Here is a 16,706-nt window from a genome sequence, read left to right on the forward strand (position 1 = left end):
CAAAAATCATCTTTGCAAAGGCATGACTCCATCAGAAGGAACATGGCGGGGTCTAATGTCGGCACTGTGAGCGAGTTAGAGCGGATTCACCGTGCCCGTTATTATCACTGTGCATTCCTTGAAAAGTGAGAACAGCCTGTGATTCTCCTGTCAGCTTGCTCTGACACCCGGGTGTCTCGGTGGGCGGTTTGGGAACTGCCGTAAGTGTACACTGTCTGGCAACTTCAGCTGTCACGGTCACTAGCTGTTGGAAGGCAAAGCGAACAAGGACAGGCTTGGCTCAACTAAGAGAAGAGAGAATGTCACCTCCTTACTAGAGCCCTGCTCCCGAACGTTATGACACTTTAGGAACACCTGAGAAATGGACCCAGGCTTCAGGCATTTATTTAAGGAGGGAGCCCACCCCGTGGCTGGACTCAATAATCCGAAGACCCTGGTGGGAGGACACGCCCTTTTGGTTCATCTCTGCCACAGAATTCGCTCTCAGAGGAGAAAATGAGAGAAGACAGAAGAGAGAAGTCTCAGAGGACAAGCCTGGGTCTCGGTCCAGCCAATAGGGTGATGCCGGTGTCCTTGAGAACGCCCCTTGCTCACCTGTTCTCTTGGACAGGTGCTGGCTGGGCACCTCACCGCTGACAGCCCTTGAGCCCGGCAGGACCGACCCAGAGACCCAGGGATGAAGAAGCTCAGCCCTGCCCTTGAGTCTCTGCTGCGATGGAGGAGGGGGGCCTCTGCGATGGGTCTCCCTTTCGGCACGATTCAGATTCAGCGTCAGGGCGGATTTCAGCAGCGGGGGGTGCCATTTTCCAGGGCTGTTGACTGAAGCCGTCCCACACCAGACGAGCCCGTTTCCCCCACATCTCAGTAGGCAGGGACAATTAGGGGCTCTTCTTCTTGTCAAGTATCAGTATTTTCTTGGTGCAGTGTTAAAATGGTAAATTGAAATGTTGGAGGCCTTTCTATGGTTTCTTTCTTTTTTAAAATGATTTTTACTTATTTTTAGAGAGAGGAGAAGGGAGGGAGAAAGAGAGGGAGAGAATGTGCCAGAGATATCAATGTGCCAGAGATACATGGATCAGTTGCCTCTTGCGCGCCTCCAGTTGGGGACCTGGCCCGCAACCCAGGCATGTGCCTTGACTGGGAATCGAACAGCAACCCTTTGGTTTGCAGGCCGGCACTCAATCCACTGAGCCACACCAGCCAGGGCTATAGTTTCTTTCTTTATTCCTTAATAAGAATAAAAAGAATAACTGCATGTTTATAGTGTTCTTTCCAGCTCACACATACATGATCTCCACTGAAACTAAAACCAGCCTGTGAGGCCCACAGGGGAATGGAGAATGTTGATCACATTTTGCAAATAGACAAGTGGGGATGACAGGTTCAAGGTTCCTGGGAAGTAAGTGGCTGGCCGGCTACACCCATGGTCCTGACTGCTGCCTTCAAGCTCCTGGTTGTAGCACCTTCCAAATTCCGCCCCCCAGAAAGAACTGCACCTGTGAACCTGAGAAGCTGTTGGAATTCTGGCTGGTCAAGGCGAACCTATCTTCCTTAAAGACTTGCATCTGCCCAGACATTTGGGGCCCCTGCTGTACACCAGGCGCTGTGTGGGCACGTCTGGGTCATCCCTTACCTTCTACAGCCTCCACCGGGAGCTGGCTGCCTAGGTGGGAAGGGTGCCTGCCCTTAGGGGAGAGTTCCCTCAGGGAGAGTGAGAAGTCAAACATCATCACCATCGTTGGGCAGGAAGAGAATTCCCTGTCCCTGGAGGCATTCAAGCAGAGGCTCGGCAGTCGTGTAGACAGGGGTGTTCAGATATAACCTACTATTGGACGGGATTGGACTGGCTGACCCCTGCAGCAAGAGGCTGTGGGTTTCTGCCCTGGAAGATGCTTCTCAGAAGGGGGAACTTGCACCTTCATTTTCACCCAGAGAGAAAGCAGGAAGTGAGTTTGAAAGAGAGACTTAGGAGAGGAGAATACCCCAAAGGCATGTTTGTTTCAACATTTTCACCAGCTCTCAAGTTCAGGCCCTGGAGAGCTTTGAGGACAACATCAAACAAAACCATTTCAGTGGAATAATTAATATTAATTCAGCAGCCTTCCCCTGGTCCCAGCCAACTTTGTCACTGGGGAGTCGATCCCGGCCAGCTGGGTTACTCCCACCCCCCTCCAATCCCCACCCCTCACCCCCCTACCCTGCAAGGAGGAAGGGTCCTTCCTAGGCTGGAGAGCTCAGGCTGAGCTACCTGAGTGGGAAGACAGAGGAGAAGGGAGGGGCAGCTGGGGGAGGTGCCAGGAGGACTGCAGGGGTGGGGGTGGGGGTGGGGGGGGCGTGGGTGGGAAATGGGGATTTTAACAAGTCCCAGAACTTGGTATTTGGATCTCCTTCAGGGTTTTGAGGAAACAAAAGGAAAACACATTGGCCTGTGTGTCTTCAACCACACAAGTCTCGTGAGGCTAGACCATGTGGTTCTGCGTTGCATGAAATTTGCGTCATTAACCCCTGGGCTGCCTAAGGGTTGCCCCTGTGGGAGGCGGTGTTCAGTGTGGGAGGGGGTGGTTAGAGAGGCTTCTAGTCCTTGATTTGTCTTAGGAATGGTGCCCTTTCTCCCCGACAAGAACCGCCCCCCCCCCCCCCCCCCCCCCCCCCCCCCCCCCCCNGCCCCCCCCCCCCCCCCCCGCCCTGCAGATGGCAAAGCACTGGCTCTTGTTCTTCTGAATGGCCTCCTTCGAGCTTCACTACAGGTATAGAGAGAAGGCATGGGTGACGTGCCCATTAGGCAGATGGGAAAAGTGAGGCTCAAAGGCATGTGTGACAGCTGCCTGGGGAACATGGTGGGGGGGCTTTATGTGTCCTTTTTCTGGCAGCCTTGCCCTCTGCCTGCCCTATGCCCACTGGGCTCTCTCCCCATCTGAACTTGGCTTGAAGAGTCCTCAAGTTGGTTGGCTTCCCTGTCCCCGGAGCAACTCTCCAGTCACTTTGGAACTGATGGCTGAATTGTCATTCTGTTTTTCTTTTCGGCCCTTTCTTTGCTTCTTGGAGACGCATTTTAAAAACCCATTGAACTATTTGTGGAAATGACAAGACACTGGACTCGGCGAGGCATCACGTAGGTGGTGGCGTTCGGGTTCCCATTCTTTGCACACAAAGACGCAACGCTGCTAATTGCATCTGTCCCGGCTGGCTGTGCCCATGTGCCCTCAGTGCGGGGACTGCTCGCGGCATTCGGCTCCGATGGGAAAGGGAGGCAGGGCTCTATTGTCTTCACGGTGTTTACAGACAGCCGAACCAGCGGGCTGCTGCTGACGGTCCTGTTTCCATTTTGCTGCTGTTCCCGGGAGGTGGGTTAGGAAGGGAGGAACAGGGTGTTTCTTGGAAGCAGATGGGGTGGGGGGAGGCAACATGCATTGCCACTCAGAATGAAACCGTGCATGGCTTCGCTTGCAGCAAGTTCAAAGGACCTGTTCGGGAAAACAGCAGGTGCTGCTGCTTCTTGCAGCGTGAAAAAGAAAAGCGAATAAACCACTTGGAAGCCCCTCTCAGAGAGGGACTGGCATGCAGAGCGCTCCTTCCAGCAAAGAGAGGTGAGGGTGTGGCAGTGGCTGAGGGGGAGCGGGGCAGAAAGAGGGACCGTAAAGTGCATTTTCAAGAAAACCTCTCCACCCGGCTTTCTACACGGAAACGGTGGCGGGGATAGAACAGGCGTCGCACCGGAAGATTCTGAGAAACGCAACAGAGGACAAAACTTTTTGATGCTGCTCAAGTTCAGGCTGTAGAAACCACAGTTTCTTCAGAGGGGGGACCCGTTCACTGACGGTTTTTTCCTTTAATGTGGGAAAAACAGGTTCCAAGATGCTACTAACTCTGCAGTGCTTGCTTTAACTGTCGGACTGGCCTAGAGGGGGCGGGGGCTGATGGTCCTTCGGTTCAGAGCAGCAGAAACCACGCTGCTGCTCGGTGGGGTGTCCCTGCCCAGGCCCCCAGCAGTGGCTGCCCTGATTGGAGCGAAGCCGCTCACTCATTCATTGTTCTCTCAGTCCAGGGGTCCCCAGAGCGAGAGTGCAGACGTGCTCAAGCTGTCTGGGAAGGGCTCACAGGATGTTGGTTTCTAGGGTTTTTGTTTGTTCTTTTTAAAGTAAATACACACACCTGGGATGCAGTTGTTTCAGAGGCTGTTCCATCACTTCCAGGGGTGTCCAGCCTTTTGGCGTCTCTGGGCCACACTGGAAGAGGAAGAGTTGTCTTGGGCCACAGATTAAATACATTGCGACACATATTCATGAAAAAAATCACATAATGTTTTAAGCAAATTTACGATTTGGTGCTGGGCCCCATTCCCAGCCACCCTGGGCCGAAGGTTGGATACTCCTGCCCATGGCAGTGACCCCGTCCCCAGCAGTGGGCTTCTCTGGATGGCCCAGGCCGGGCACCAACTAGGCATCTCTAAGCACCACAACCACATGCAATGAGGCGCCCTCACCCAGTGAGACAGAAAGGCCCTGTCACTCCCGGGAAGTGGGGTTCTGGTGCAGGTAGGTGTGTGAAGCCGCTCTAACTATTAAAGTACTCCTCTCTCTCTCTCTCTGGGACAAAGTTTAGTCTTTGCGTTAAATGAGCTGATTAACTTTCTTGTACTCAGAGACTCACAGATGGTGTGTGGGGTCCCTGTCCCCAAACCCCAACCCTATCCAACACCCCCCTCCTTTCCGCCACTGCCCACAGCCTTTCCCTTCCCTTTGCATCCTCTCCTGGGTCCGAACTGACCTACCCCAGCTCAGACTTGCTTCCCCACTTTCCTGAGGACATCCCAACCCCCCAACCTTGAAGACTCCACCACAGGCCAAGACCTTCCTTCTCAGCCCTGCAGCCAAACTGCCATGGGGGTGGGGGGAGGTCTGTCTGTTCTGGCCACGGCCACCAGCCATTTCCTTTCCGTCACTCTCCCACTCTCCACAGTCAGTATCAAGTATATACTTTCCTTTTACATACCTAGAAGCAAAGAACAAATGTTTGGTTTGGTCTGGTCTGTGGTTCTGTTGTAAGCAAACACAGGGACGTCATCCTGGCCGGCTGCAGTCGGCAGATGGGTACAGACCACGAGGCCTCCGGCCTGTGCTTGCTGTGCTTGCAGAGGAGGGAGGGGCAGAGGAGAAGCAGGGATCAGGAGGAAAGGGCAAAGTGGGCTTCGAGGAAAGCGCTCCCAAACCCCCGGGGGCTGTAACGGATGGGGGGGACTTCCGGCCCAAGAGGCCATCTGCCTCTGTCCCTTAGTGACCTCCCACGTGGCTCGCCGGATCTGCATGTACGGCTTGGATGTACTACATGTATGACAGCCAATCACATGGCTGTGATCACGNTGTGCTTGCAGAGGAGGGAGGGGCAGAGGAGAAGCAGGGATCAGGAGGAAAGGGCAAAGTGGGCTTCGAGGAAAGCGCTCCCAAACCCCCGGGGGCTGTAACGGATGGGGGGGACTTCCGGCCCAAGAGGCCATCTGCCTCTGTCCCATAGTGACCTCCCACGTGGCTCGTCGGATCTGCATGTACGGCTTGGATGTACTACATGTATGACAGCCAATCACATGGCTGTGATCACGGGTGGATCAGCCATGGGGGGAGCATGTACTCCCCAGAAATTGGCATGGGCTGCGGTCACCGCTTTGGCCCCTCCACTAAGAGCCTGCTGTTAAGCTTTGCCTGCACCCCACTGAACATGCGCAGGCAGAGGGGGTAGCTCTCACAGAGGGCGGGATATCTGTTTGTCCTTGCATCTATCAATCTGTATTGATCTCATCTGTTTAATTCATAGGGCAGGGCGGGGGGAGTCATTCAAAAAATCTACAAACATGTTCTCCAATGGGCCAATAGGGAAGACACAGGCACGTGGTAAGCTCAGACCTGTGCAGTGCAAATGTGAAAGGCAGGGGTAAAAAACGATAGAGAAACACCTATTTGGCAGATTTTGGAGGACAGACGGAGATCAGGTTCAAATCCATTCTTCTTTACAGAATAAAAAATTACTTAAAAAGTTTTCTTCCTTCTTCTTTCGTTCAGAATTTCCCCAAATTATGTTGCAAAGAGGTGTGACATCATGCACCCCCACACCCAGTTCTCTGGAAATGGCCCCAACACCCAAGTGCAAGACCAGCCCAACTGCGAAAGCACGGCCCACAGCCGGGGCCCCAGGTGGAGGGAGCCAGTGCCTGTCCGGTCCTCGGGCCTGGCTCGCTACAGTGCACGTGCGTCGTCCAGGCTTTGCCCACTCACACGGACAAGTGCTTGCATGTCATTTACAAGAACATGAACAAAATCCCCCAACTACTCTCTCCAACCTCAAACCCTCGTGCTGTTTTTGGAATCTGTGGCCAGTCCTGGGCCACTGGGAAAGGGATGCCTTTGCAATGGGGCCAGCGGCGCAGCCCAGATGCATGGTCCACATCAGGGCCATGACCGGCCTCCACGAAAGGACGTCTCTCCATCTGCAAGGACTCGGCGTGACAGTCCACTGAAGCATCGCTCTTCTGCTGTCTTTTTCTCCCTCAGCTCCTCCCTATTGTGCCAGTTGGGGGGACGTCCCCCTTTGTGGGAGGGGCATAAAGATGGCTTCAGAATCCCAAGCTGGGCAGTGAGGAAGTTGGCGGGGACGTTTGGTTCACTCTGTGCCAAACGCATTCCAGTTGAAGTGGGGCCGGGCAACCGAAGAGCTGCAAATCGCAAGGGGTGAGCTTGCTGAGAGGTGCCGGGGCACTGGTGCACGGTGCCAGATGGCGCCAGATGCACAGTGCCGGGTAGTGTGGCGGAGGGAGTGGACATGGCCCCGCCCTGCCTGCTGAACTGGAGGCTGCTGCACCACCAGCACCAGGCCAGGCAGCTCGCCCTGCTGGGGGCCACCCTCTGCTGCCAGGACCAGCAGAAGCCAGGTGCCAGACTCATTTCTGCAGATAAAGAGAGTTCCTGGCACACATAACACCCATTCCCATGGCCCCTGGGCATGTCAGCACACATCGAGACATCCTTGCCCAGTGTGGGCCAAACCAGGGAGGGCTGGATGAGTGGTGGGAAAACCCAGAAAGTGTGGTGAGCTGCCCTCAGACGCTGCCGGCTGGCATCACGCTGCTCCTAACCCTCCCTGTTCTGAAGCCAGAGAAGCTCTTGGATGACCACGTTCCTTGAAAGGGAGGGGCCCTGGGGCAGCAGCGGATGGACTGGCTCTTGTTTACTCTATGTGGGAACATGTTAGAAACAAGTTAAATTGACCAAATGAATGGGTGGTCAAAGCCGCCTCGGCATGGCCTCAGGGGGAGCTGCCATGGCTTCAGTGTGCAGCTTCTGAGCCCTCAAACCCCACCTCCCCCAAACCTCAGGGAGCTGGGGCCTGGCCCACGGGGAGTGGACTTTGTTTCAGAGAGAGACACCGAAAGGTGAGAGCGGGTAAAGGAACATGGGGTGAGAGGGAGCACATTCCAGACCGTGGGAGTCCGGAGATCAGGCAGGAGGACAGAGACGAGAAACGGACCTGAGACAGAGGACAAGCGGAGACAGAGAGAGACACACGTGGATGCAGAGAGTGGGCGAGAGAGTGCAGAGGAGAGAGAGAGTGAGGTGGCGGGCAGGTGTGTTTCAGACCCTCCTCCTTCTGCAGAGGCTGTGGGGGGCCCAGGTTACTGACTCACAATGGCTCCCCTCTCCTCCCAGGGTGGGGTGAAGGGCATGCAGAGGCTCAGGGACGCCCAACTCCTCCAGTCCAGTCGCACACACCCCTCACCATGCCCCCTTCTCCCTGGGTGTGCCCTCCAGGTCTGGGGGGGGCACCGCGGATCTCCCTCGGGGCTCAGGGGCCAGGTCAGCGGTCGAAATAGGGCCACAGCTCCTGGTTCCTGCCTCAGCTGTGTCAGCACAGAGAGACGACAGAGGATCAGAGACGTGCCTGACTCAGCCGCCAACACCTGCTGGGCAGCAGGCTCTTCCACCACCTTAGTGGCCAGAGATACGGGACCACCAGACAAAGAGAAGGAGAAAGAGAACAGCCGAGGTGGCCCTGCTTCTCCCAGGCTCAGGGGCCACCCCCTCCAGCCTCTCTTTCATCCCCATGATCCTTAGGGAGCTGGGAAAACCCCCTTCTGCAGAAACGCTTCTTCCACCTGAGGCAATGCTCACCTCAGTAGATGTCACATGGGCCCCTCGGGGCAGCTGCTGCTGGCAGAGCAGCTGAACAGATGAGGCAACAGACTCAGAGAGGTTGGGTGATCTGCCCAAGGTCACACAGCCAGTAAGTGGCGGAGCCAGGATTCGATCCCAGCTCTCTCTGCGTCCGAAGCAGAGACTGAACAGATGAGTGAGTGATTGGTCAGCATTTAGAATTCTAGAGGGGCAGACCTGGAAAGGGCTGAGAGGTCCTCAAGCTCATGAGCAAACTCATGGCCGCTCACCGAGTGTTCACGCTAGACTCACGTCACGCCTCATTCCAACCACCCAGCTGCCCTCCGAGTTGGTCATGTTCAAGCCAAAACTGCAACCCCACATGGTGCCTATCCTTTCTCCTTGCTCTAGTTTCTACTTTCTTACATACGAAATGAAACTTTTAATTGTCAAATAATGATAGATTCCCAGACTGAACAGAGAGGCCCCGTGTACCCTTCACCCAGTTCCCCCAGTGGCTGCGGCTTATGTCACTGTAATACAGCATCAGAGCCAGGAAACCGACCTGGGTCCAGGTGTGTGGATGGCTTGATGTCATTTTTAAAAAATATTTTATTTTTATTTATTCATTTTTAGAGAGAGGGGAACAGAGGGAGAGAGAGAGGGAGAGAAACATCAATATGTGGTTGCCTCTTGTGCACCCCCTACTGGGGACCTGGCCTGCACAATCCAGGCATGTGCCCTGACTGGGAATCAAACCACAGTGACTGTGGTCCGCAGGCTGGCACTCAACCCACTGAGCCACACCTGCCAGGGCACTGATGCCATTTAAAAAAATCCTCACCCAAGGATATGCTTATTGATTTTAGCCAGAGGGAGGGAGAGAAACATTGATGCAAGAGAGAAACATCGACCTGTTGCCTCCCATATGTGCCTAGATTGGGGATCGAACCTGCAACCTAGGTACGCACTCTGCCTGGGAATTGAATCCTCAAGCTTTTGGTGTATGGATGGCGCTCCGACTGGCTGAGCCCCTGCCAGGCCTCGGTGCCATTTTTGTACTTGTGCTGATTTGTGTGACCACCACTGCGCCCAAGACACAGCACTGTCCTGTCATCACAAAGATCCCTCTCACACTGCCCTTTAGAGTCACCCGAACCCGGGGCAGCCATGTGCGCCTGGTGCCCGTCTCTACAATTTTGACATTCTGAGAACGATACGGAGACCCATCCACATCGCCGTGTGCGGTGACCCTTCCTTTCCATTGCTGAGCTGTGTTCCCTGGTGCCGGGTACACCACCGGTTACTACGAACTCACCGTGAAAGGGTATTTGTTTCCCTGTGGCATTGTATTCTCCTTGGCATGTTTACAAATGCATATTTATTTCTGTGCCTTTCCACACCCTTCTCGGAGGCGAGCCCCACGAGAACAGGACTTCTGTCTCTTGTGCCCCTCTGTATTCGGAGACGGTGCCTGGCCCACAGGGCGAGCTCAGGAAACACTTGTGGAGCAAACTGTGCTAAGTCTTTCAGAGGAAGGCATTTCGTGTGGGGACGTAACCTGCCCAAGGTCACAGTCAGTAGGTTGCAGAGCCTGGTCATGTACTGGCTGCCTTGGTGCAGCGCCCCTCCCAACCCCTTGCCACCCCAGCTTCCTTCTCTCTGGCCAAGTGAGGGCAGGCAGCATCCAAGTTTGTGTTTCTTTTGGGGTAAAGGACGGGATGGGGGTTAAAGGCACAAAACTGTACTTGAACAACAATTAAAATAAAACAAACAAACAAAACCCCCAAACAAAGAATGCCTGAAGGGGATTTCAAATGAAACTTTATTGACAACCCACAAAGCCCGAAGGGAACTAAACAAGAAAAACGTGAGGACTCAGAAAATGTTGAACTTGTGAAATTGATTCTTTTTTCTTGTCTTCCTTAACATGGCATGTTAGGCGCCATTGGGGTCCAAGAGAAGAATAAAAGGGGGTTCACACCCTGAAATAATTTATAGGCTGGTTAGGGAGCCACCGACACAAAATGCTTGGTGCAGAGTAAAGCGTGATATGAGTGCGTGACACCATTAACGTAATGGCTAGATCAGCGTCAGTCGCAGCATTAGGTTTCTATGGCTGCTGTCATGGCAACCACAAACGCAGGGGCTTAAATCAACACAGATGTCTTGTCTTACATTCTGGAGGGTGAGAGCTTACAGTGGGCTGGCAGGGCATAGGGCAGGCTGGCGGGGGGACAGCAAGTCCTTGCAGTACCCTGGGACCTACGTATATTATATTGGCCTGTGTTACATTGAAGCAACATTTTAAAATAATAATAAAAAACGGTAAGTGAAAATGAGCTTCATATTAGGAAACCCCACTGGACTCCAGTCTTTGGCTGCAAGGAGGGATTATGGGGAGGGGGCAGGTAATCAGGAGCCGGGTGGATACTGGAGGGGACAGTCCTGGGCAACCTTTGGTGCCTCCGCGGGCAGCGGGTGGTGGGCCAAGGACGGGGCACCGAGGGGTAGGCTGCCAGCACTGTGGGATGGCCCTGGGGCCAAGCTTCTGCCCAAACAGAGCCACTGTGTGCCAGCGGCTTTCATCCTTCTGTGAGCTCTCCAGGGTTCAGGGACACGTGGGGAGCCCGGGCCGCTGGCAGTGGGAGCAGAGGCTGAAAGGCCAAGAACTAAGGAGGCTGCGAGGGGTCAGGAGATGACAGCGAGGAGCAGCCTCCAGGGGTCCCGGGGGAAGCAGACAGGTGAGCACAGGAAGAGAAGCGACAGCCCACCGGGAGGGGAAGAGACCTGTCACGCAGCACAGCGAGGGGTGGTCCTGGATGGCGTGAGGGGCGCCTCCAGGGCCACCTTAAAGGCTGGGCCAGACTTCCAGAGGTCCTGCCTTATGTTTCAGATGTGGGGTTCCATGGGACTCCTGCCTGTCTTGCATGCCTTTGGCTAACCAGCCCCCCTTTCTCTCTCTCCAATTCCAGAGTGTCCCGACACGCAGAACCCTCCTCACTCCTTTCCTCTAACTGGGAAATTCGGCCTCTGCTTCTGGGAGTGCGTGACAGAGGGGAGCCGAGGGGAGGAAACAGGTGCGATTCCTCCCATCCTGTGAGGGTCCCCCTGCCCCGGGCCAGGAGTCGGCAGAAACAGGCCTGCAGCCTTGCCTCCAGCCAGGTGCTGCCTCACCCAGGGCCTGCTGGGAACGCCTCGTGCTCCAGGGCTGGGCTGTGGGCCAGAGGAGTGTGGGCCCAGGACCCGCCCTGTCCTGAGGTCAAGGATTGAAGGGGGTCCAGAGGCCACCGGCAAGATCGCATCCTGCAGAGACACCCTCTGGGCAGGTGCTGCCCCATCTCAGAAACACCGAGGCTGAGTGGAGGGGCTGCTGTCAGAAAGGGGCTGGCGGAGCCGAGGGCCACTGAGGCCACTGAGCCAAGCCGGAGGGAGGGGTCTGCAGGGGTCTCAGGCCCTAGGCTGGGGCTCGGGGTTCTGAGGCCCTCCGGGGTCCTTCCCTGCTGGTGACCCAGTGCCCCCATGCAATGGACTCCGTGGAGGCCGGACACCCAGAATAGCCCACTCCGAAGAGCCCACCTCAGAGTCGTGAGCTCTGTGGAGTTAGACACGCCGGGAAGGGGTACAAATGCCCTGCGGGGTGTCAGGGAGACAGTGCTGCCTTCTCACTGGCTCTGGCTTGGGGCCCCGTGACTGGAGCGCTCCTGGGGCCCCCACTGGGTTTGGGCTCAGAAGCCAACAGACCTGGAGAGGGCTCAGGTGACGGCCTGAGGCCCTGCCCACTGGAGATGGGCCATGTGGGGGCAGGTCACTGGGTGGCCAGTGTTCCGGCCACCTTTGGGTGGGGCTGACCCTGCAGAACGGGTCGACTCAAAGGTAGGTATTGGCGTCTTAGGGGCAACTGTCATACGCAGAAGGCGCAGAACAACAGCTCTGGAGAAGGGAATCAATGCAGTTATTTTGATTAAGGAATTTATTTCTCTTAAAAAGCCAACAGTGGTTGGATCTGGGTACAGCAGCATGGTGACAGGTCAGACAGGACATACAGACGCAGAGCAGCAGAACAAAGCCGTGACCCTCCGCAATGACCCCCTGGGTGGAGCTATTTGCACTCACCAATGTTAAATTTCCCTGGGGAAAAAAAAGAAACCTTTGGCTACGAGAAGGATTATTATTTTAACACTACCAGCAGCCACCATGCCCTTCTGAATCGAGAACAATCGTTTTTGATCTATCACAGAAATGACTTATCAAGGGACCAGAAAAGACATCTAGATTCTTCTTTGGGGAAGTGTCTCCCTCTCATAGAGATAGCCAGCTTGTCACATGTTTCAACCGCCGTCTGCAGCACCGGCCTTGAAAGTCAGACGAGACAAGACCTCCGGAGCCGCAGCAGGGTCGGCCCCACACGGCTGGACTTCGGAAGCTGGGCTGCTGGGCCCAGAAGGACGCGAGCTCGCTCTCCACTGCTCACTTCAAAGCGCTCGCTCTCCTTCCGAAACCAAGGCTACAAAGTGAGGAGGCCCCACCTCCGAGGGTGGGGACGGGAGACAACCTGGAGAGGTCCCCCTAAGGAGGGTGCAAGTGCCCACACGGGTCTGAGAGCACACAGCAGCCTGGCAGGGCAGCCGGTGCCACCCACCAGTGTTTCCCCTTCGGACTCCCGGCTGTCCCCAGGGCCGCAGCTCCCTCCGTGTTGGGGTCTGTCTGGGTCAGCAGCCCACGTGAGACAGTCTGTGGGCAACCACCCGATGACCCGAGCCTTTGGGGAAAGACAGGCGTGTGGAAGAATATGGAGCCCTCCCTGGTGGGCTGGGCCGCTTGGAGAGGTCAGCAGACGCTGGCTTCCTGGAGGGCCGACCCTCAGCCGCATCAGGGCTTGCTCAGCTCACGGGCGTGCCGGAAGTCACCTTGTGCCCTGGCAGGCTGCTTGTCATGTGTGTGTGGAACCAGACCATGTGGCTCTCCTCCTGCAGGCCAGCCTCGCTCCCAGGCCAGGTGTTTTCATGTGTAGGGACAGTAGGTTCGGGGAAGGTGAGCCTGCCCGAGAGATGCAGCGCGGCACTGCTGTGCGGTGCCCGGCACTTGAAGTGCACGGTTTAGAAAGTAGAGACAGAGCTGATGCGGGATGTGGGGCCCTCCTCTGCAAATATCGGGGGTCGGTCTCTGCGATGCCATGGGGAGGCCAGGAGAGCCCCAGACGGGGCTGGGCCAACACGTCCTGGGGACCCTGGCAGAGACCTCCCCTGCCCCACCAGGGACAGAGCAGAGATGCCTCTGCAAGACCCTGTGTCTCACCTCAAAGGCACCTAAGTCAGCGTACGTCTGGTGAGAAAATGTCACGCCCGGAGAAAGGCAGGCCCTTCTGTGAAGAGCTCCGATGCTGTAAAAAAGATTTAAATCCTCTCTGTCCAAGTAAGCCTCACCCGGACAGGTGGATGGGTGGGAAGGTGGGGTTTTTCTTTAAGTAAAAAATACCTCCTAACAAATGCAGCTACAGGACACAAGTTGGAATAGAAGCAGTGGTGGCAGGAGGTGGGCGGCAGAAGGGGTGGGGGCGGGACCCGTGGGGACTCGGGGACACGTAGGGGGAGGGCTGACTCTCAGGCAGTGTCCCAAATTAAGACTTCCCTTCTCTTGGGAGAAGCAAGGGGCCAAAAGGAAGAGGGAGACTGGAAAGGCCAGTGATCCTGTCCCGGGTCCTGCGGGCCCTTGCGGGGGACGGGCGAATGGGAGGGGGGCTCCCGCACTGCCTCCACAGCTCTCGTGATGCAGACGCACACAGCAGATTTTCGTTTCTTTCCTGCCCCTTCGGGGTCCCTTTCTAGTTCAGTGGACAGAGCGCCGGGCCCTGAGGTATAGAGAGGCTGGCCCGTCCACATCGGTCCGTTCGGTGCGGGTTGGGCTGCCGAGAATTGGGTGAAATAAAGGAAACTTCTGGACAGGAGCATCATGGCTTGGGCTGGTGATGTCCCAGGGAGATGACTGACCTTGTCATTAAGAAAGGACGGTCATGAAGAGCTTGGGGACTTTAAAATACTGGTCAAAGGGCTCCCCACTTCTTGGCAAAAATTGAATGTAGCCATTTGTATTTATCTTGTATTCAGCCCAAGAAGGGTCATGGAAGCAGCCTCTTGAGACAAGAGTTGGTTTGAAGGGAAGAACACTGAGCACTAACGGGGTCTGAGGGAAGCCAACTGTTCCTTCTCTCCCATTTGTTTGTCAAATTGCCTCAACGCGTCCGTCCCCAAGGTCACGCCCCTTCCGAGCAGCAGGGCCGTGGGTTTACGGGCCACTTTCAGGAACAGTCATAAGGCTGACGTGCTTGCCACCTCCTCCGGCCTCACAGTGGCAGGGGCCACCTGCAGCAGGTCTGGGGTGGGCGCAGCTGCAGGTCCACTGGTGGCCGAGGCAGTGGCGCCCACGCCCTACATCAGAAGGACCTGCAGGGCCTGTGAAAGGTGCAGCTCTCCGGGCCGGGTGGGGATGCTGGTGCACGGCCCCCCCGGGAGCAGCCCTGGCAGCTGCCCGGGAGCTGAGACCAGGTCTGACTGAGGCCGCCTGGGTCTCTGGGACCCTGTCAGGCCAGGCAGCAGGGTCAGGCAGTGGTGCTCCCTGTCCCAGAGGAGAGGTGAGGGCAGACTGGCTCCTGTCACCTTTTGGAGATGGCAGGGGGAAGCCAGGGGCTCCCTAGGACTGGATGGCCGTGCCGCACTGGTGAGGGACTGTATTCAGAGGCCCTGGTCTGGCAAAGCCACCAAGTCCCCCTAGGGCTGCATGCGCCCCAGAGATGGGGATTGCAGTGAGAGGTGGCCTCTGCCCTTCCTCTCCTGAGAAGTGACAAGGAGCTTGTCTTGAGCTTCTTCGGTGGCTTGGCCTCTCCTTGGGCATCCCATCTGCTTGAAGAGCCAGCTCTACCCCTGCCCCCTGGGACAACGAATCTGTGGTGGCCCTGGGAAGCTCTGGGGGCCCTGTGACCCTGTAAACACTTAAAGGACATGCCCAGCTTCCCTGGGCAAGCCTTTCCCCAACCAGACTCATTCAGGGAGCCCCACTGACCCTGCTCCAATGCTTCCATGGGCCACAAAGGGTTGGGACGCTGGGGGCTTTATGACTGCCCCTTATCGCTGCTGGGCACCTCTTCAAAACGGGAGAAAACTAACACCCCAAACACACACTGGCTTTAGCAGTCAGAACCCGCTTAGAAGGAAAGAGGCCCAGAGAACACCGGGCTGAGGACCCCCGGCGCAACCAGGAGAGGGAGCGCCCAACAGAGGGGGCCCAGCAGGGCCCAGCAGTCCCATGGCCGGCTCTGGCTGGGGTGGGGTCCCCAGGGGGCCTCTGTGCATTTAATTCTGGTTCTCGCAGGCCGGTACAGGGCGAAGTCAACACAAGGGAAAAGTTGTAGAGATGGATACAACCAATGCTTTAAAGGTGAAACGTGAATCATTTTCTACATTTAATAAAAACGTTTTCTCATTTGAGGCTGTGGAAGTCTTGGGTCACATTTTTTCGGGGGGTAAATCCCCCACCCCCTCTAAAATGTCTGAAAACGCATGGCTTAACGTGGCTGCACAGAAAATATACACCTCCAGAGTCTGACTTTCATTTAAATACAAATATACAAAATGTAAACTGAGACGATAGAGAAATTTACAAAACTTTTCTTTAAAAATAATAAAGACAAAATTCAGTTCTAGTTATGACGCTATTAAAATACGTGCAAGTTGTCGTATCCAATTGGATTTCTATTGCGATATCCGACAGAGACAAATCCAGTCCACCCGGCCTGAGGGCCACCTCCGCACACAGACCTGAGTGGAAATCTCTCTGCAGAACCCGGAGGCTCTGCGTGGAGGGGGCGGCAGCCTCCTTCCATCCCCGGCTCCTGGAGGGCTCCCCTGTCCGCCCAGCCAGAGCAGACGCTCCATGGGTCACAAGTTCTGCTTCTAAGGACAAGGGTCTAGGCTGGTCCCACGGTGACTTCAAGGCCAAGCTGCCACTAGCTGCTTCCGGTGGAGTTAGAACTGACATGGTTTGAATTTATGTGGTGGTTAAAACTGGTCTTGGAATTGGGCGAACTCTTGGCATTGTTCTGATGCTGGGGGCAGGATTCGGGGAGAGAGGGGGAGAGAAAGCGAGTCAGTCCCTGCGGGGTCCGACCCCATGACCCGGGCACCCCAGGGGCTGGCGGCCACACACAGGGGTCTGGGTCAGGGGCCACTGGCCAGGGACTCTGTGTCGCGTGCTGCCTGGTGCGCCCTCCCCTGCAGACCAGGTGGCATGGCACCGCCTCTCTCTGGGGAAGAACACAGGGAAGACATTCTGCCACAGGGGTGAGGTGGGGAGTGGGGTGCTCCTGGCAGGTGGAGTCCAGAGAGGCAGCTAAGTATCATGAGGCGCACAGCTCCCCCCCCCCTACTGGAAAGAACTGACCCACAACGTCAGTACTGCCCAGATGGGAGGCCCTGATGAATCTCTACTTGGGGCTGGTCCTGCCTCTTCCACCCCGGGGAGCCCCTCAGATGGAGGCTTCAGACAGGCTGCCTGTCCCCTCCAGGCTGCTGC

General features: G+C 56.1%; 1 protein-coding gene across 2 annotated transcripts in view; it reads right to left on the bottom strand.

The window, feature by feature from the left end:
- Window positions 1–15,565: 15,565 nt before the first annotated feature.
- Window positions 15,566–16,706, bottom strand: part of GRK5 (G protein-coupled receptor kinase 5) — a 186,461-nt gene continuing 185,320 nt past the window's right edge. For both annotated transcript variants that reach the window (XM_037059653.1, XM_037059654.1), the window contains one exon: window positions 15,566–16,239. In XM_037059653.1, coding sequence (XP_036915548.1) covers window positions 16,141–16,239 — 99 coding nt within the window. In that variant the 3' untranslated portion in view covers window positions 15,566–16,140. The remainder of the gene's footprint in view (window positions 16,240–16,706) is intronic.

Source organism: Sturnira hondurensis, unplaced genomic scaffold (genome assembly GCF_014824575.4).
Source record: "Sturnira hondurensis isolate 20B ecotype Veracruz unplaced genomic scaffold, ASM1482457v3 Scaffold0011253, whole genome shotgun sequence".
NCBI lineage: Eukaryota > Metazoa > Chordata > Mammalia > Chiroptera > Phyllostomidae > Sturnira > Sturnira hondurensis.